The sequence below is a fragment of the Macaca fascicularis genome, chromosome 7 (assembly GCF_037993035.2).
Source record: "Macaca fascicularis isolate 582-1 chromosome 7, T2T-MFA8v1.1".
NCBI lineage: Eukaryota > Metazoa > Chordata > Mammalia > Primates > Cercopithecidae > Macaca > Macaca fascicularis.
In genome coordinates, this window is record NC_088381.1 from 19,369,310 (window position 1) to 19,391,058 (window position 21,749).

The following is a 21,749-nucleotide window of genomic DNA, read 5'->3' on the forward strand; positions in this document are numbered from 1 at the left end:
AGCGGAGATTGAGCCACTCCACTCCAGCCTGCGTGACAGAGTGAGATTCTGTCTCAAAAACAAACAAACAAAAAGTCAAGATGCTAAATTTTATGTTATGTGCATTTTACCACAATAAATTGGAAAAAATAAAATGATTAACCTGGATCAATCTGATTACTTCCACTGCACTAGGCTGTAAGGCCTGGGAAAGGCAGGAAAGAAAGATACTGAGAAGAGGGTAACACAGAAATGATGCCATTGGTGGAGTACAATAAAGCAGATATAGAAATGGTGTCACACACTTAACACAGGGAGAGCACACAGCATTACCTGGCTTCTACTCCAGGCCTCGTGGGTGGCTTTCCTGGTGGTGGCCGAGGAAAGAACTGAGATGAAGTTGAGCTATTGACTTGATCTGTGTTGACCCATGAAACTGGCCTTGGAATTTTGCTCTTTCTAGACTGGGAGATGATGGGTGACAGAAAGCTATCTTCAGCTGACCTACTCAGGTGAGAATCTACTGTCAGTCTTGAAAAGGGAGTGAGCACTTCCTCCTCACAAAAGGTAGCAGGAACAGTAGCTAGTTTCTCCTCTAGCAATTTATCAGAGGCACTTGAGAGGTCTCCAAGGAAGGACTTGAATTGTCTTTTTTCCACCAGAAGCTTGACTAGGTCTGGCTGATAAGCTTTCTTTTGGAGGAGCTTTTCTTTTGCAGAAACCGAAGAGGATGATTCCAAAGTTGAGTCGATCTCTTGTGCCAAAACAGGGATTCGGCTGTGTCTAGTTACAAAGGATGACCTAACCATATCCTTCCGGGTTGGGGCACCATGTTCATTCTCTGAAACACAATGAAATAGTTCTCCATTTCTAGGGGCAATTTTCTCTCTCTTACCCTCTTGGTGCAAAAAAGTAGAGAGGTCTCCTTGATGACCCGGCAAGTCTTCACTCATGATGTCATCATCCTTAGATACCTTATTTTTTTGTATTTCTGCCACCTGGCCTATCTGACCTTCAACATGTGGGTCAATGTCTCTGGGAGAAATTTCTGAAGTTCCAACTGTCAGAAGCTTCATTATCTCATTATTTTTGTCTTGATTTGGCACCACACTAAAAGTCTGTGTTTTTGTCACATGAAGAGGTTCAGTAGTAGCTGAGTGATCCTTTTCCACAATTACCAAATCTCCTGGGAGAGAGGAGATCTCCATACAATGCTGCCCTCTACTTAATTTCTCATCTTCATTATCTGACTCTAAAAGGATGCTTTTCTCTTCAGTTTCCCCAGGGAGATTTTCAAATTCTCTCACAACTAGTCTGTTATGATCAGGAAGTTCTTTTGGTCCCAGGTCTTGAGATTTGTTACTTTCTCTAATGTTGGGTAACACGTCATGACCAATGTGATCTATCTGAAGCCCCAAATCTGTTCTGCTTCCTCCACTAGGAGGTTCACCCTCTGTCACAGCCAAGCCAGAGAAGTTTTCCCTTGGAGAATAAAGTTCCACAGTGGGCTCCATGGGCTGAAGATCTTTCTTCTCTGGCTGCTGACCATAGTGAAAGCTTCCTGAAGTTGACTGTGTAGATGCCACAGAAGGTCTAGGAATTGTAATCTGGAGAAGGGGGAGAAAAAATTAAAATGCAATTATGTAAAATATCAATACAGATGCATGCTGTGAGATTTAATATCTCAAATTCTAATTTATAGGAAGAACACAGATGTTGACCAGGTCTGTGCAACTTATATGAAAAATGAACAATTCTGAATAACAATGAATGACACTTAAGCTACCCTACTCAGAAACTGCAGAACAGTCTCTCCCAGTAGGTTTATCCCTGCCCCTTCTTTGGTGTGCTGTATGCTCTGGAAGGCTAATTTATACAGATTGCACCATCTGGGCTTCCTTGCTTTCTGATTTGTGGTTAGATCTGCTCAATGGATGGCACCAACAGACAATCAGAGGGTTAGAGGAAAGAGAGGGCTGGGTAATGATTATCCTTGCTTCCCCGCTGAGGACTGTGGCGCTGGTGATGGCTACATTCCACTATCCTGGCCACAGCTCCCTTCTTGTGGCCTCTCTCTCAGCTACTACCCTCATCAAGTTCTGCTTACACCCACTTCAACTCCCCTTTCAGGACTCATGGTAGGAATGGCTCCCTCTGTTGCTGGTCCCATTGGCTTTCTTAACTCTGCCCATACATCTGTAAAAAATTCCTTACATTAAATTCTCTCCAAGTCTCTTTGAGTATGCCATCTATTTCTTGCCAGAATCTAGATACAGGATTACAGGAAAAAATTACTGGCACATAATTGTTCACTGAAAAACTCCAAATTTTCATGCATTTTGTTGTTTTCCATAAATTCTATTAAATACTAGGATTATTATATCTTCCTATAAGTAAAGACATACAAAGATATTTAGTAATGTTTTATGATTTCTCTAATTTTTTCCTTTTTTTTTTTTGAGACAGGGTCACCGTGTCACCCAGGCTGAAGTATAGTGGTGCGATCTTGGCTTACTGCAACCTCTGCTTTCTAGGCTCAAGTGATCCTCCCACCTCAGCCTCCTGAGTAGCTGGGACTACAGCATGCACCACCACACCTGGCTGATTTTTGCATTTTTTGTAGAGATGGGGTGTCACCATGTTGCCCAGGCTGGTCTCGAACTCCTGAGCTCAAGTGATCCATCTGCCTTGGCCTCCCAGAGTGCTTGGATTACAGGTGTAAGCCACCACACCTGGCCAATTTTTTTTTGCAGGAGGGGGTGTTGTCTTGCTGTGTCACCCAGGCTGGAGAGCAATGATGCAATCTTGGCTCACTGCAACCTCCGCCCCCTGGGTTTAAGTGATTCTCCCTGCCTCAGCCTCCCGAGTAGTTGGGACTACAGGTGCCCGCCACCACACCCAGTTAATTTCTGTACTTTTAGTAGAGATGGGATTTCACCATGTTGGTCAGGCTGGTCTCGAACTTCTGGCATCAGGTGATCCGCCCGCCTTGGCCTCCCAAAGTGCTGGGATTACAGGGGTGAGCCACTGTGCACAGCCCACACCTGACCAATTTTTAAAGATCAAGCGGGCTGGGCGTGGTGGCTCACGCCTGTAATCCCAGAACTTTGGGAAGCCAAGGCAGGCAGATCAACTGAGGTTGGGAGTTCAAGACCAGCCTGGCCAACATGGAGAAACCCCGTCTCTACTGAAAATACAAAATTAGCCGGGCATGGTGGTACATGCCTGTTAATCCCAGCTACTCAGGAGGCTGAGGCAGGAGAATCGCTTGAACTCGGGAGGCGGAGGTTGCGGTGAGCTGAGATTGCACCACTGCACTCCAGCCTGGGCAATAAGAACAAAGCTCCATCTCAAAAAAAAAAAAAAAAAAAAATCAAGCCTATGAGAGGTGAAACTCTACCCCTCTTCCACTGAGGTAATTTTAATTCTATATGAGTAAGATTCAACATCTGATAAGAATGTCCTTCCTTAAGATACCTAAAGTTTTTATATTTTCATATCACCTAAAGTGACATGTAAGCAGGCTGAAAATAACTATATAAACTGATAAAGAAAAAAAGTCTTTTTGAGAAATCAAGTAAGTTCAAATCACTTAATGAGACCCATTAAGTTCTAGGAAAACTATAGAAATTGGTCTGAATACAATGCAAAATGAATTTGGATTAGTCATGGGAGATTTAGAGTCAATCTCTAGTCCAAAGACACCAAGAAACCATGTGGTTCCAGGGTCAGCTAAGATGTTTATATCTATTTCACTTCGTGTCAGGAATACTATTAGTTGGACATGGATATGTAAAGCTCATGGACATGCAAAGCTTGTCCTAAGTCCAGCCCAGGAAAAATACACCTAACTAATGTCCTGGAATAGCTCCCAAATGCAACCAGGGTCCTGAGGATCTTTCAGGCTAATCCAAGACAGGCAATTTGGGTTTAGATCTAAACTCTTAGCATAAGCGCAAATCTAAAATTACCTTGGGAAAAAGCATTAGGTTCTATTGGTGCTGTTTTCCTTCAGGAAGTTATCTCATACTTCTGTTTTAATTATTCTAAAATAAATTTAGACAGATGGCAATTTTCTAGTATATTTTGAAAGTGATTTTGAAATCTAAAATTTATAGTAATTCACTTTTCAAAATTTACTTTAGTAAATGGACCCAAAAGTGACCATGATAAGAAAAGCAAATATAAAATTATATTAAATATCAAATAACAGGGAGATGATAACCTATATCCAAAATCGGGCCAGGTGTGGTGGGTCACAACTATAATCCCAGCACTTTGGGAGGCCAAGGCAGGCTGATCACCTGAGGTCAGGAAAGTGAGACCAGACTGGCCAACATGGTGAGACCCTGTCGCTACTAAAAATACAAAAATTAGCCAGGCGTGGTAGTGTGCGCCTGTAATCCCAGCTACTCAGGAGGCTGAGGTGGGAAAACTGCTTGAACCTGGGAGGTGGAGGTTGCAGTAAGCCAAGATCGTGCTACTGTACTCCAGCCTGTGCAACAGAGGCAGACTGCTAGACTCTGTCTCCAAAAAAAAAAAAAAAAAAAAAACAACCAAACAAAAACCAAAAAAACAGTCACCTCATTATTACATGTAATTCTAACTACATCAGCCAAAATGAACAGGGCAGTGCAATAAAAATAATACTTTAGGCCGGGCACGGTGGCTCATGCCTGTAATCCCAGCACTTTGAGAGGCTGAGGTAGGTGGATCATCTGAGGTCAGGAGTTCGAGACCAGCCTGGCCAACATGGTGAAACCCTGTCTCTACTGAAAATACAAAAATTAGCTGGGCGTGATGGCGGGCACCTGTAATCCCAACTACTCCGGAGGCTGAGGCAGGAGAGTGGCTTGAACCCGGGAGGCGGAGATTGCAGTGAGCCAAGATCATGCAACTGCACTCCAGCCTGAACAACAGAGCGACACTCTGTCTCAAAACAAAACAAACCAACAAAAAACTCCATTGGTCTTCTGAGATTGAAGCTAGGGTTGAATTTCTACAGTTCTGAGATTAACTCATTTGAGATTCAGGATATAAATGTGTATATATGTATGGTATAAAAAAAAGAGTGACAATCTTATACATAGAAAATATATATGAGCCAAGCAAGCATGGTGGCCTGTGCCTATAATTCCAGCTACTCAAGAGGCTGAGGCAGGAAGATTGCTTGAGCCCAGGAGTTTAAGACCAGCCTGGGCAACATAGCAAGACCCCGACTCAAAACAAAACAAAACAAAAACAAAAACAGAAAAAAAACCCAACAATAAAAATATATACGAATCACCAGAGAGGAGAATTTTTCTTGAAAAGATTCTGAGCAATTATGATAAACTGTGCATAAACTACTCTCATATAATATTTTCATAGTACTTTAAATTTCATAAGATATTGCCTAGATCATTTTTACAAACCCCATTTCATAGCTCCTTTGTATTTTAATTGGGTACTACTATAATTTGATTATTATTATTCTTATTTTTTTAGAGACAGAGTCTTGCTCTGTCACCCAAGCTAGAGTGCAGTGGTGCAATCATAGCTCACTGCAGCCTCCAACTCCTAGGCTCAAGCAATCCCTCCACCTCAGACTCCCAAGTAGCTGAGACTACAGGCATGCGGCACCACACCAGCTAATTAAAAACTTTTTTTTTTGCACAGACAGGGTCTCACTATGTTGCCCAGGCTGGTCTTGAACTCCTGGGCTCAAGAGATCTTCCTGACTAGGCCTCCCAAAGTGCTGGGATTACAGATATGAGCCAAGTGTGCCCAGTCAGAGTACTATTACTAATGCAAATTCACAAATGAGGACAAACACAATCAAGAAGTCATAAATAGGACTTCAGGATTTTGAAAGTTGTGCACAGCACAGTACAGCCTACTGACATGTTCTACACACTCTCAAATAAAGTTGGGGAAACTGAGTCTGCAATAACATTATCTGACAAAATAAAAGGAGAAAACCTAGGATCAGTAGTTGAGTATAGAGAAGAGAAAGCTAATTCTAAGTGTAGCTGCAAATAGCTTCCTTAAACTATAAAGACATAAAAGCAGTTCTCATACTTGGGGCTCTCTACAAATGGACCAAATAAATAATCTGCCAGTAAGCCATATGCATCTTTTATATCTTTAATTTTCATAATTCACAAATATTTCATTACAGCATTAATCAGATCATTTCCTTTATTCTGTTCTGTAATTGTATCATGTACATCTTTCTAAAGAATTAGAAAAGGATCTCAATATTTTCCATTTCTTTCAGTTTCTTAGTTCTATTAATGCCTAGTACTAAGTTTGACCAAAATTAGTGTCTTAATTAATAGTTCAGGTAAAGCAGCCTCACTATTTTTCAGTCACCCCATGTTTCAAACTAGCCACTAGTGAGAAACAATGAACTGCAAACCAACTACCATTTGCATTTTAACTTATAAATTATCCTTTTACTTTTCTCTCATTCAAGGATTGTAATGTTACTAAGATAATAAAAACTTTGTAAAATTTAACATCCATTCCGAATAGCCTTTCTTCCAAATGAAAAGAATGTGGTATATGAAATTTCTATTTCTCATTTTTGTTTGTTGACAAAGACAAATAATTGAGCAGAGATATACATAGTAGAATAATCTATTGGTACCTAATACAGCCTGGCCTATTAAGGAGTTAAGTTTTAGCCATTCAAATTCCACCATAGACCTCTCTTGTCTAAAGCAGCTTCATATAATACTTTATAGAAGTGTTGAAAATTATAGGCCGGGCGCGGTGGCGCACACCTGTAATCCCAGCACTTTGGGAGGCAGAGGCGGGCGGATCACCTGAGGTCAGGAGTTCGAGACCAGCCTGACCGACATGGAGAAACCCCGTCTCTACTAAAATTCAAAATTAGCCAGGCGTGGTGGTGCATGCCTATAATCCCAGCTACTCGGGAGGCTGTAGCAGGAGAATCACTTGAACCCATGAGGCGGAGATTGTGGTGAGCTGAGATCATGCTATTGCATTCCAGCCCGGGTGACAGAGTGAGACCCCGTCTCAAAAAGAAAGAAAGAAAAAAAGAAGTCCAAAAAGGCAGAATGGAGGCACCCAGCTGCCCCTTACCCAAGCCCAGATTGGACTGGAGTCAGGAGGGACTTCCTGTTGTGGGAAAAAGAAGCAGAAGAGCCTCATCAGCCCTCACTGCCACTGCAAACACCTGCAATCCTTACTACAAGAGTACCCACAGTACTCCCAAGCCTGGAGCCTAGTTTGGAGAGCTGCCAAAACTTCACACAGCTGCTTTGCTCCAGATTAGGAGAACAAGGTGAGCATGCCCGCCCACCCTTGTGAGCCAAGCTGCCACAGCTTAGTGTCACCCAAAGGCCAGAGCCACTTCTGGAGTATACTCTGTTCTGGGGGCCAGAAGCCACTGCACCTCTCTAGCCCTTGGGCTCCATCTTCATTCCACCAAGATCACACAGGTGGCTGGTGTCTACAATGTCATGACCCTGACTGCTTGGAGCCTGGGCTCAGGATCAGCTGTGATTCGAGTCCTGCACAACAGGAAAACTAACCCCTGCCATGCACACTTCCAGGTAGAAAAGCAGTCTGGCAGTACCACACAGGGCAGACACACCCTTGAGCAGGAGAAGCTTCCAAACCACTGAGGAGCTGACCCACCCTCAGGTCAGTGTACGTGCCAGCACTCAGGGCCAGCTGGCTCAGGCCAGCTCCTGGCAGATACACCCCCAGGCCAGCTGAGCGGCTGCACACCTGTGCCTTGGACCTGAGAAAAACAGCCTGCTGAGCCTGCCCCTGGCAGGTATGCCTCCCAGACCAGCCCAGCAGCCATGAGCCCATGCTCCTGGTTAGAGTGACAGCACTGTGGCCCCAACCCCAGTGAGCCAGACTTGAAACTAGCTGACCCACTTGTGTGTACATGCAGACCCTGAGCTAAGAAGCAGCCTGGTGAGACCACACTCAGAAAAACCATGCCAACAGTGCCACAAACTCTCTCACCTTAGGCCACAGAGACACTTGCAAATATCACCAGTATGGGTTGCAGCTGAAGAAATTGCATGAGGACTACACTATTGCATCCACCTAGCATCAAAGCCAAGGCACCCCACCTAATTGCTACCCCAAGACCCAAGTCTTTCCCTATGAAACCTACTCCATAAAATTGGGAGAGTCAACTGTTCCACCAGATGCATAGAAATCAACATAGGGACACATCAAACATGAAAAAGCAAGGAAATATGACACCTTCCAAGAAATGATAATTCTCCAGTAAAAGACCCCAATCATAAGGAAATATACAAAATCCCAGAAAAAAATCTAAATAATAATTTTAAAGAAACTCAGTGACATACAAGAGAATAGAGACAATTCAATGAAATCAGAAAAACAATTCATGATTTCAATGAGAAATTCAACACAAATAGATATCATAAAAAAGGACCAAACAAATCTTAGCACTAAAGAATTAAATGGGCCGGGTGTGGTGGCTCACGCCTGTAATCCCAGCACTTTGGGAGGCTGAAGTGGGCAGATCACTTGAGGTCAGGAGTTCGAGACCAGTCTGGCCAACATGGTGAAACCCCATCTCTACTAAAAACATAAAAAATTAGCCAGGTGTGTTGGCATGTGCCTGTAATCCCAGCTACTCAGGAGGCTGAGGCAGGACAATTGCTTGAACCAGGAGGCAGAGGTTCCAATGAGCTGAGATCATGCCACTGCACTCCAGCCTGGGTGACAGAGCGAGACCCAGTCTCAAAAAAAAAAAAAAAAAAAAAAAAAAAGAATTCAGTGAATGAAATAAAAAATAAAATTGAGAGCTTCAACAACAGACTAGACCAGGCAGAATTTCTGAACTTGAAGACAGGTCTTTTGAATAACAAAAATAAAATGTTTTAATGAAGAAAACCTATAGGATCTACTAGATTTTCTGTATTTTAGGTATAATGTTTGCTTAACAAATAAAATAGGAATAAATTTAACCAAAGAAGTGAAAGATCTCTACAAGTAAAACCAGATGACACTGATGAAAGAAATGGAAGAAAATATACAATAAAATGGGAAGATATCATGCTCTTGTATTGGAAGAATTAATATTGCTAAATTAATAGTGTTTAAATGTCTGTAGTACCTGAAGTGCTACCGATTCAATGCAATCCCTATCAAAATACCAATGATATTTTTTGCAGAAACAGAAAAACAATCTGACCCCAAATAGCTAAAGCAAGCCTAAGCAAAAATACAGAAGAAAACAAAACAAAAGCTGGAGGTATAACACTACCTAATTTCAAATTATACTACAAAGCTATAGTAACCAAAACAGCATGGTACTGGCATAAAAACAGACACATAGACCAACAGAACAGAACAGAGAATCCAGAAATAGATCCATTTATCTACAGCCAACTGACTTTTGACAAAGGCATCACAGCATTCACTGGGGAAAGAACAGTCTCTTCAATAATGATGCTGGGAGGCCGGGCGCGGTGGCTCAAGCCTGTAATCCCAGCACTTTGGGAGGCCGAGACGGGCGGATCACAAGGTCAGGAGATCGAGACCATCCTGGCTAACACAGCGAAACCCCGTCTCTACTAAAAACACAAAAAATTAGCTGGGCGAGGTGGCGGCGCCTGTGGTCCCAGCTACTCGGGAGGCTGAGGCAGGAGAATGGCGTGAACCCGGGAGGCGGAGCTTGCAGTGAGCTGAGATCTAGCCACTGCACTCCAGCCTGGGCGACAGAGCGAGACTCCGTCTCAAAAAAAAAAAAAAAAAAATGATGCTGGGAAAACTGGATATCCACATGCAGAACAATGAAACTAAGACTCCCATCTCTCACCTTATATAAAAATCAGCTCAAAATGGATTAAAGACCTAAATGCAAGGCCCAAAACTACAAAACTAGTAGAAGAAAACACAGGGTAGGCTGGGCGCAGTGGCTCACACCTGTAATCCCAACACTTTGGGAGGCCGAGGCGGGTGGATCACGAGGTCAGGAGATGGAGACCATCCTGGCTAACACGGTGAAACCCTGTCTCTACTAAAAATACAAAACATTAGCCGGCTGTGGTGGCGAGCGCCTGTAGTCCCAGCTACGTGGGAGGTTGAGGCAGAAGAATGGCATGAACCCGGGAGGTGGAGCTTGCAGTGAGCCGAGACCGCATCACCGCACTCCAGCCTAGGCGACAGTGCAAGACTCCATCTCAGAAAAAAAAAGAAAAAAGAAAAAAAAGAAAACATAGGGTAAATGTTTCAGAACACTGATCTAGGAAAATACTTTATGAGTAAGACCTCAAAAGCACAGGCAACAAAAACAAAAATAAATGGGATTATATCAAACTAAAAACCATCTTCACAGCAAAGGAAACAGTCAATAGAGTGAAAAGATAACCTACAGAATGGAAGAAAATATCTACAAACTATTCATCTAACAGGGGATTAATATCCAGAATATATAAGAAACTCAAACATCTCAACAGCCAAAAAACAAAAAGAAAAGAAAAACATCTCATTAGAAAATGGGCAAATGGCCTAAGCAGACATTTCTCAAAATAAGATATATACAAATGGCCAACAAATATATGAAAAAATGCTCAATATCACTAGTCATCAGAAAAACGTAAATAAAAACCGCAATGAGATATTATATCACCCCAGTAAAAATGGCTATCAACAAAAAGACAAAAAATAACAAATGCTGGCAAGGATGCAGAGAAAAGGGAACTCTCAAATACGGCGTTGGTGGGTATGGTTTGGCTGTGTCCCCACCCAAATCTCATCTTGAATTCCCACGTGTTGTGGGACGGACCCAGTGGGAGGTAACTGAATCATGGGGGCAGTTCTTTCTCATGCTGTTCTCATGATAGTGAGTAAGTCTCACGAGATCTGATGGTTATTATAAGGGGGAGTTTTCCTGCACAAGCTCTCTTTGCTTGCTGCCATCCATGTAAGATGTGACTTGCTCCTCCTTGCCTTCCACCATGATTGTGAGGCCTCCCCAGCCATGTGGAACTGTAAGTCCAATTAAATCTCTTTCTTTTGTAAATTGCCCAGTCTTGGGTATGTCTTTATCAGCAGTACGAAAACAGACTAATACAGTGGGATTGTAAAATAGTACAGTTACTATGGAGAAAAGTATGTAGGTTCCTCAAAAAACTACAAATAGAACTACCACACAATTCAGCAATCCCACTACTGGGAAGATCAGTATATCGAAGAGATATCTGCACATTCATGTTTACTGCATCACTGTTCACAATAGCCAAGATATGGAATCAACTCAAGTGTACGACAACAGATGAGTGGATAAAGAAAATGTGGTGCCGGGTGTGGTGGCTCAAGCCTGTAATCCCAGCACTTTGGGAGGCTGAGACGGGTGGATCACGAGGTCAGGAGATCGAGACCATTCTGGCTAACACAGTGAAACCCCGTCTCTACTAAAAAATACGAAAAACTAGCCGGGTGAGGTGGCGGGCACCTGTAGTCCCAGCTACTCGGGAGGCTGAGGCAGGAGAATGGCGTAAACCTGGGAGGCAGAGCTTGCAGTGAGCCGAGATCGTGCCACTGCACTCCAGCCTGGGTGACAGAGCGAGACTCCGTCTCAAAAAAAAAAAAAAAAAAAAAAAAAGAAAATGTGGTATATCAGCCAGGCACGGTGGCTCATGCCTGTAATCCCAGAACTTTGAAAGGCCAAGGCAGGTGGATCACCTGAGGTCAGGAGTTCGAGACCAGCCTGGCCAACGTGGCGAAACCCCATCTCTACAAAAAATACAAAAATTATCCAGGCATGGTGGTGTGAGCCTGTAGTCCCTGCTACTCAGGAGGCTGAGGCAGGAGAACTGCTTGAACCCAGCAGGCGGTGGTTGCACTGAGCCGAGATCACCACCACTGTACTCCAGCCTGGGCAACAGAGCAAGACTCTGTCTCAAAAAAAAAAAAAAAAAGAAAATGTGGTATATATAAACAATGGAATGCTATTCAGCCATAAAAAATAAATCCTGTCATTCATGGCAACATGGATGGAACTGGAGGCTGTTACATTAAATGAAATAAGCCAGGCAAAGAAAGACAAATACCACATGTTCTAATATATAAGGAAGTTAAAAAGAAAAGTTGATTTTATGTAAGTAAAAAGTAGAAGAGAGGTTATTAGAGGTTGGGAAGAGTAGCAGAAATGGGGAGATAGGGAAAGATTTGTTAAAGGATACAAAATTACAGCTAGATAGAAGGAATAACTTCTAGTGTTCCACAGCACTGTAGGATGATTATAGTTAACAATAATACAAATTTTCTTTCTGTTTTTTGTTTTGTTTTGTTTTTCTGTTTTGAGACAGAGTCTCACTCTGTCACCCAGGCTGGAGTGCACAGCGTGATCTTTGCTCACTGCAACCTCCGCCTCCTGGGTTCAAGCGATTCTCCTGCCTCAGCCTCCCGAGTAGCTGGGATTACAGGCATGCCCCACCACACCCTGCTAATTTTTGTATTTTTAGTAGACACGGGGTTTTACCATGTCAACTAGGTTGGTCTCGAACTCCTGACCTCAGTGCTAGGATTACAGGATTACAGGCGTGAGTCACTGTGCCTGGCCCAATAATATATATTTTCAAATAGATAGAAGAAAGGATATTGAATGCTCCCAACACAAAGAAATAATAAATGTTTGAGATGATGTAGATGCCAGTTACACTGATCTGGTCACTATACATTTCATGTGTCAAAACATCACTATATACCTCATACATATGTATGATTGTTATGTGCCAATTATAATGTTTTTAAGAGGCTATATATGGTATCTCCCACTTTGGCCAATGTGGATTGAGGTGAGGGTGGATAGGGAAGAGCGCGGAAGGCAGCAGTCTTTGCTACAGAGGTGGGCAAAACTAAAAACCTAAAGCCTCAAAAGTGAATGAAAAGTAAAAGCTGCTTTTTTCCTTCCCTTATCATGCCACTCTCCAGACAAGTCACTCATTATTTATAGTTTAATGTGTCTTTAAGGGGGTTTGCAATTACAAAAATTTTGTAGGAGTACTAAAAATTATAAGCAAGCCACAACTCATACCCAAAGAATAGAAGCCCAGAAAAGATGGACTAAAACAAAAACATTTTTTGGCAGGCCTGTAATTACATATTATATACATGGCTAAAGGATTAAACAGTCAGTTTTCTAGCCCCTTCGTGCAGTATTGAAAGACACCTCAGGGATTCTGTTCCAAGATGGCTGAATAGGAACAGCTCTGGTCTGCAGCTCCCAGCGTGACTGACGCAGAAGACAGGTGATTTCTGCATTTCCAACTGAGGTACCTGGTTCATCTCACTGGGACTGGTTGGACAGTGGGTGCAGCCCACAGAGGGCTAGCTGAAGCAGGGCAGGGCATCGCCTCACCCGGGAAGCACAAGGGGTTGGGGGATTTCCCTTCCCTAGCCAGGTATAGATGGTACCTGGAAAAATGAGATGCTCCTGCCCAAATACTGCGCTTTTCCAAAGGTCTTAGGAAACGGCACACCAGGAGATTATATCCCGCACATGGCTCCGCGAGAACCATACCCACCTAGCCTTGCTCACTGCTGGCACAGCAGTCTGAGATCGACCTGCAAGGCAGCAGCCTGGCAGGGGGAGGGGCATCCATCATTGCTGAGGCTTGAGTGGGTAAATAAAGCAGCCAGCAGCCAGGGAAGCTCGAACTGGGAAGAGCCCTCCACAGCGCAGCAAGGCCTGTTGCCTCTGTAGACTCCACCTCTAGGGGCAGGGCATAGCTGAACAAAAGGCAGCAGAAACTTCTGCAGACTTAAACGTCCCTGTCTGATAGCTCTGAAGAGAGCAGTGGCTCTCCCAGCATGGTGTTTGAGCTCGGAGAATGGACAGACTGCCTTCTCAAGTGGGACTCTGACCACTGTGTAGCCTAACTGGAAGACACCTTCCAGTAGGGGCTGACTGACACTGCATACAGGCAGGTGCCTCTCTGGGACGAAGCTTCCAGAGGAAGGATCAGGCAGCAATATTTGCTGTTCTTCAATATTTGCTGTTCTGCAGCCTCCGCTGGTGATACCCAGGTAAACAGGGTCTGGAGTGGACCTCCAGCAAACTCCAACAGACCTGCAGCTGAGCGACCTGACTCTTAGAAGGAAAACTAACAAACAGAAAGGAATAGTATCAACATCAACAGAAAGGACATCCACACCAAAACCCCATCTGTAGGTCACCATCATCAAAGACCAAAGGTAGATAAAACCACAAAGATGGAGAGAAACCAGAGCAGAAAAGCTGAAAATTCTAAAAACCAGAGCACCTCTTCTTCTCCAAAGGATCACAGCTCCTCACCAGCAACGGAACAAAGCTGGACGGAGAATGACTTCGACGAGCTGACAGAAGTAGGCTTCAGTAGGTCAGTAATAACAAACTTCTCCGAGCTAAGGAGCATGTTCGAACCCATTGCAAGGAAGCTAAAAACCTTGAAAAAAAGATTAGACGAATGGCTAACAAGGATAAACAGTATAGAGAAGACCTTAAATGACCTGATGGAGCTGAAAACCATGGCACAAGAACTATGTGATGTATGCACAAGCTTCAATAGCCGATTCGATCAAGTAGAAGAAAGGGTATCAGTGATTGAAGATCAAATTAATGAAATAAAGTGAGAAGTTTAGAGAAAAAAGAATAAAAAGAAATGAACAAAGCCTTCAAGAAATATGGGACTATGTGAAAAGACCAAATCTACATTTGATTAATGTACCTGAAAGTGACAGGGAGAATGGAACCAAGCTGGAAAACACTCTTCAGGATATTATCCAGGAGAACTTCCCCAACTTAGCAGGACAGGCCAACATTCAAATTCAGGAAACACAGAGAACACCACAAAGATACTCCTCAAGAAGGGCAACCCCAAGGCACATAATTGTCAGATTCACCAAGGTTGAAATGAAGGAAAAAATGTCAAGGGCAGCCAGAGAGAAAGTTCGGGTTACTCACAAAGGGAAGGCCATCAAACTAACACGGATCTCTCAGCAGAAAGCCAGAAGAGCATGGGGGCCAATATTCAACATTCTTAAAGAAAAGAATTTTCAATCCAGAATTTCATATCCAGCCAAACTAAGTTTCATAAGTGGAAGAGAAATAAAATCCTTTACAGACAAGCAAATGATGAGAGATTTTGTAACCACCAGGCCTGCCTTACAAGAGCTCCTGAGGGAAGCACTAAACATGGAAAGGAACAACCGGTACCTGCCACTGCAAAAACATGCCAAGTTGTAAAGACTATTGATGCTAGAAAGAAACTGTATCAACTAATGGGCAAAATAACCAGCTAACATCATAATGACAGGATCAAATTCAGACATAACAATATTAACCTTAAATGTTAATGGGCTAAATGCCCCAATTAAAAGACACAGACTGGCAAATTGAACAAAGAGTCAAGATCCATCAGTGTGCTGTATTCAGGAAACCCATCCCACATGGAGAGACACACACAGGCTCAAAATAAAGGGATGGAGAAAGATCTACCAACCAAAGGAAAGCAAAAAAAAAAAAAAAAAAAAAAAAGCAGGGGGTTGCAATCCTAGTCTCTGATAAAACAGACTTTAAACCAACAAAGATCAAAAGAGACAAAGACGACCATTACACAATGGTAAAGGGATCAATTCAACAAGAAGAGCTAAGTATCCTAAATATACATGCACCCAATACAGGAGCACCCAGATTCATAAAGCAAGTCCTTAGAGACCTACAAAGAGACTTAGACGCCCACACAATAATAATGGGTGACTTTAGAACCCATTCAATCTGTCTCATTGATCTGTCAATATTAGACAGATCAATGAGACAGAAGGTTAACAAGGACATCCAGGACTTCAACTCAGCTCTGCACCAAGCAGACCTAATAGACATCTACAGAACTTTCCACCCCAAATCAATAGAATACACATTCTCAGCACTACATCACACTTATTCCAAAATTGACCACATAGTTGGAAGTAGAGCACTCCTCAGCAAATGTAAAAGAACAGAAATCACAACAAACTGTCTCTCAGACCATAGTGCAATCAAGTTAGAACTCAGGATTAAGAAACTCACTCAAGACCACACAACTACATGGAAACTGAACAACCTGCTCCTGAATGACTACTGGGTACATAATGAAATGAAGGCAGAAATAAAGATGTTCTTTGAAACCAATGAGAACAAAGACACAACGTACCAGAATCTCTGGGACACATTTGAAGCAGTGTGTAGAGGGAAATTTATAGCACTAAATGCCCACAAGAGAAAGCAGGAAAGATCTAAAATCGACACTCTAACATCACAATTAAAAGAACTAAAGAAGCGGCTGAGCGCGGTGGCTCACGACTGTAATCCCAGCACTCTGGGAGGCCGATACAGGTGGATCACAAGGTCAGCAGATCGAGACCATCCTGGCTAACACGGTAAAACCCCGTCTTTACTAAAAATATTTTAAAAATTAGCCGGGCATAATGGCGGGCGCCAGTAGTCCCAGCTACTCGGGAGGCTGAGGCAGGAGAATGGGGTGAACCCAGGAAGCGGAGCTTGCAATGAGCCAAGATCATGACACTGCACTCCAGCCTGGGCAACTGAGCGAGACTCTGTCTCAAAAAAAAAAACCAAAACAAACAAACAAAAAACAACAACAATAAAAAGCTAGAGAAGCAAGAGCAAACAAATTCAAAAGCTAGCAGAAGGCAAGAAATAATTAAGATCAGAGCAGAACTGAAGGAGATAGAGACACAAAAAAACCCTCCAAAAAAAATCAATGAATCCAGGAGCTGGTTTTTTGAAAAGACCAACAAAATTGATAGACTGCTAGCAAGACTAACAAAAAAGAAAGGAGAGAAGAATCAAATAGATGCAATAAAAAATGATAAAGGTGGTATCACCACCAATCCCACAGAAATACAAGCTACCATCAGAGAATATTATAAACACCTCTGTGCAAATAAACTAGAAAATCTAGAAGAAATGGATAAATTCCTGGACACATACACCCTCCCAAGACTAAACCAGGAAGAAGTTGAATCTCTGAATAGGCCAATAACAGGTTCTGAAATTGAGGCAATAATTAACAGCCTACCAACCAAAAAAAGTCCGGGACCAGACAGATTCACAGCCGAATTCTACCAGTGGTACAAAGAGAAGCTGGTACCATTCCTTCTGAAACTATTCCAATCAATAGAAAAGAGGGAATCCTCCCTAACTCATTTTATGAGACCAACATCATCCTGATACCAAAGCCTGGCAGAGATACAACAAAAAAAGAGAATTTTAGACCAATATGCCTGATGAACATCAATGCAAAAATCCTCAATAAAATACTGGCAAACTAAATCCAGCAGCACATCAAAAAGCTTATCCATCACGATCAAGTCGGCTTCATCCCTGGGATGCAAGGCTGGTTCAACATACACAAATCAATAAACATAACTCATCACATAAACAGAACCAACGACAAAAACCACACGATTATCTCAATAGATGCAGAAAAGGCCTTCGACAAAATTCAACAGCTCTTCAGGCTAAAAACTCTCAATAAACTAGGTATTGATGGGACGTATCTCAAAATAATAAGAGCTATTTATGACAAACCCACAGCCAATATCATACTGAATGGGCAAAAACTGGAAGCATTCCCTTTGAAAACTGGCACAAGACACGGATGCCCTCTCTCACCACTCCTATTCAATATAGTGTTGGAAGTTCTAGCCAGGGCAATCAGGCAAGAGAAAGAAATAAAAGGTATTCAATCAGGAAAAGAGGAAGTCAAACTGTCCCTGTTTGCAGATGACATGATTGTATATTTAGAAAACCCCATCGTCTCAGCCCAAAATCTCCTTAAGCTGATAAGCAACTCCAGCAAAGTCTCAGGATACAAAATCAATGTGCAAAAATCACAAGCATTTCTATACACCAGTAACAAACAGAGAGCCAAATCATGAGTGAATTCCCATTCACAACTGCTACGAAGAGAGTAAAATACCTAGGAATCCAACTTACAAGGGATGCGAAGGACCTCTTCAAGGAGAAATACAAACCACTGCTCAAGGAAATAAAAGAGGACACAAACAAATGGAAGAACATTCCATGCTCATGGACAGGAAGAATTAATATTGTGAAAATGGCCATACTGCCCAAGTAATTTATAGATTCAATGCCATCCCCATCAAGCTACCAATGACTTTCTTCACAGAATTGGAAAAAATTACTTTAAAGTTCATATGGAACCAAAAAAGAGCCTGCATTGCCAAGACAATCCTAAGCAAAAAGAACACAGCTTGAGGCATCACGCTACCTAACTTCAAACTATACTACAAGGCTACAGTAAACAAAACAGCATAGTACTGGTACCAAAACACAGATATAGACCAATGGAACAGAACAGAGCCCTCAGAAATAATACCATACATCTACAACCATCTGATCTTTGACAAACCTGACAAAAACAAGAAATGGGGAAAGGATTTCCTGTTTAATTAATGGTACTGGGAAAACTGGCTAGCCATAAGTAGAAAGCTGAAACTGGATCCCTTCCTTATCCCCTTATACAAAAATTAATTCAAGATGGATTAAAGACTTAAATGTTAGACCTAAAACCACAAAAACCCTAGAAGAAAACCTAGGCAATACCATTCAGGACATAGACATGGGCAAGGACTTCATGCCTAAAACACCAAAAACAATGACAACAAAAGCCAAAATTGACAAATGAGATCTAATTAAACAAAAGAGCTTCTGCACAGCAAAAGAAACTACCATCAGAGTGAATAGGCAACCTACAGAATGGGAGATAATTTTTGCAATCTACCCATCTGACAAAGGGCTAATATCCAGAATCTACAAAGAACTTAAACAAATTTACAAGAAGAAAACAAACAACCCCATCAAAAAATAGGCAAAGGATATGAACAGATACTTCTCAAAAGAAGACACTTATGCACCCAAGAGACATGAAAAAATGCTCTTCATCACTGGTCATCAGAGAAATGCAAATCAAAACCACAATGAGATACCATCTCACACCAGTTAGAATGGCGATCATTAAAAAGTCAGGAAACGGGCCGGGCGCGGTGGCTCAAGCCTGTAATCCCAGCACTTTGGGAGGCCGAGGCGGGTGGATCACGAGGTCAGGAGATCGAGACTATCCTGGCTAACATGGTGAAACCCCGTCTCTACTAAAAATACAAAAAAAAAAACTAGCCGGGTGTGGTGGCGGGTGCCTGTAGTCTCAGCTACTTGGGAGGCTGAGGCGGGAGAATGGCGTGAACCCGGGAGGCGGAGCTTGCAGTGAGCTGAGATCAGGCCACTGCACTCCAGCCTGGGAGACACAGCGAGACTCCGTCTCAAAAAAAAAAAAAAAAAAAAAAAAAGTCAGGAAACAACAGATGTTGGAGAGGATGTGGAGAAATAGGAATGCTTTTACACTGTTGGTGGGAGTGTCAACTAGTTCAACCATTGTGGAAGACAGTATGGCGATTCCTCAAGGATCTAGAACTAGAAATACCATTTGACCCAGTGATCCCATTACTGGGTATATACCCAAAGAATTATAAATCATGCTACTATAAAGACATATGCACATGTATGTTTATTGTGGCACTATTCCCAATAGCAAAGATTTGGAACGAACCCAAATGTCCATCAATGATAGACTGGATTAAGAAAATGTGGTACATATACACCACAGAATACTATGCAGCCATAAAAAAGGATGAGTTCATGTCCTTTGCAGGGACACTGATGCAGGTGGAAACCATCATTCTGAGCAAACTATCACAAGGACACAAAACCATATACTGCATGTTCACACTCATAGGTGGGAATTGAACAATGAGAACACTTGGACACAGGGTGGGGAACATCACACACTGGGGCCTGTTGGGGGTGGGGAGCTGGGGGAGGGATAGCAGAAATATCTAATGTAAATAAGGGATCCAAATAAGTGAAACATGTGCCTCGCCAGGAAAGCCACATGGAAGTACTATTTCTTTTCTTTTTTGACATGGAGTCTCGCTCTGTTGCCCAGGCTGGAGTGTAGTGGTACGATCTCAGCTCACTGCAACCTCTGCCTCCCAGGTTTTTAAGCAATTCTCTGGCTCAGCCTCCACAGCAGCCGGGATTACAGGCGTGTGCCACCACACCTGGCTAGTTTTTTGTGTTTTTAGTAGAGACAAGGTTTCACCATCTTGGCCAGGCTGGTCTTGAACTCCTGACCTTGTGATCCACCCGCCTTGGCCTCCCAAAGTGCTGGAATTACAGGCATGAGCCACCGCGCCCAGCCTGAAGCATTGCTTAATCTTCTTAGGAAGATTTTTAATTACCATGGTTAAAAAAAAATTAGAAAATAAAGAAAAGTTGAGAAAATAAAGACATCCAAAATTCCACTCCTCAGTCCTAGGCAGATATGTCTGTGTCCTCATTCCTATAAAGAGCCCTATTACAATCATTTCAGGTTGTTTAAGGTAACTGTTAAGATGTAAGTTTTCATTGCCAACCTGACAGGTTGGTGCCAACTTGTTATCCCTGAAGTATGGCGTAACGCCTGGAACTTAGCAGATACTTCACAGGTATGAAGATATAAACATAATTAAGAAAATATAACTAACTGTTAATTTAAATTTTATTAGTGCTGGTATTGGTAGTCCTGTAAATACAGTCAGAGGAATTCTCTCAATAGATGTTGGCTAACAGATTATTAAAAATTCTGCTACTCTTTTCCTTTTGGTCCTGCTCCTACTTTGTGCATTATTTTAAACCCCCTTTCCTCTTCTCAATCTCTAAGAAATAAGCCAATTAGGAAAGTCTTTCCATATGTTGGCAATGCCCTGGTATAGGGACAGAAGACTGGTGTAAGGTGTAATCTCCTGGCACGAGGGATGGAACACCAAGTCTAGTCTACCAGCATCTGACTCTTCATGGGTTCTTCCTTTCCTGAGGCTTAGTCACCTCAGTACAAAAAGCTAAAATAATATTCCCTCTGCTTGTTCCATGGAGTTGCAGTTGAGATCAAATTGGGAAGTATTCTGTAAAATGTAAATGTAAGGTAATATGGTAGACAGCTCTAAAAGAGTTCCCAATGACCCAGATGTGTCTTCTGGTATTCACACCCTCATATAGACCCTCATACATCGTCCAGGGTTGGTCTGTGTGACTGACAGAATACGGCAGAAGCGATGGTATGCCCCTTCTGAGACAGATCAGAAAAGACACTGTGGCTTCTACCTTGGTGGGGATGCATTCCCGTCACCTCTCTTCCCCATCTCTGTCTCCTCCTCACTTCACTCACTGGGAAAGCCAGATGGAGAGGCCCAAACGGCGAGGAACTAGAGCCTCTGGCTAACAGCCAGTAAGGAACTGAGGCCTGCCAACAGTCATGGGAGTGAGCTTGGAAGTGGATCTTCCCTTTCCAGCCAAACTTTTAAGCTGATTTTAACCCTGGCTGAGAGCTTGACGACCTCTTCATGAGAGACCACGCATGAGCTAGAACCACTGAACTAAGCCACTCCTGCATTTCTAGCTCCAAGAAATTGTGTGAAATAATGACTCTTGTTTAACGATGCTGAATTTGGGCTAATTTGGTACATAGCAATAGCAATGGATAACATATGGGTGATGTTACTAGGCCCAGCCACATTTATACTGTTTCTAAAGGTGGTATTAAAATGAAGCACTGGCTGGGCACAGTGTCTCATGTCTATAATACCAAGACTTTGGGAGGCTGAGACAGGAGAATCTCTGGATCCCAGCAGTTTGAGACCAGTCTGGGCAACACAGTGGGACCCCG

At 42.6% G+C, this 21,749-nt stretch overlaps 1 protein-coding gene across 8 annotated transcripts in view; it reads right to left on the reverse strand.

The window, feature by feature from the left end:
* The window catches only part of TTBK2 (tau tubulin kinase 2), a 173,453-nt gene that overhangs the window by 12,335 nt on the left and 139,369 nt on the right, over nucleotides 1-21,749 (reverse strand). For all 8 annotated transcript variants that reach the window (XM_045397236.3, XM_073995633.1, XM_065547834.2 and 5 more), the window contains one exon: nucleotides 313-1,586. In XM_045397236.3, the coding sequence (XP_045253171.1) occupies nucleotides 313-1,586 (1,274 nt within the window). The remainder of the gene's footprint in view (nucleotides 1-312; nucleotides 1,587-21,749) is intronic.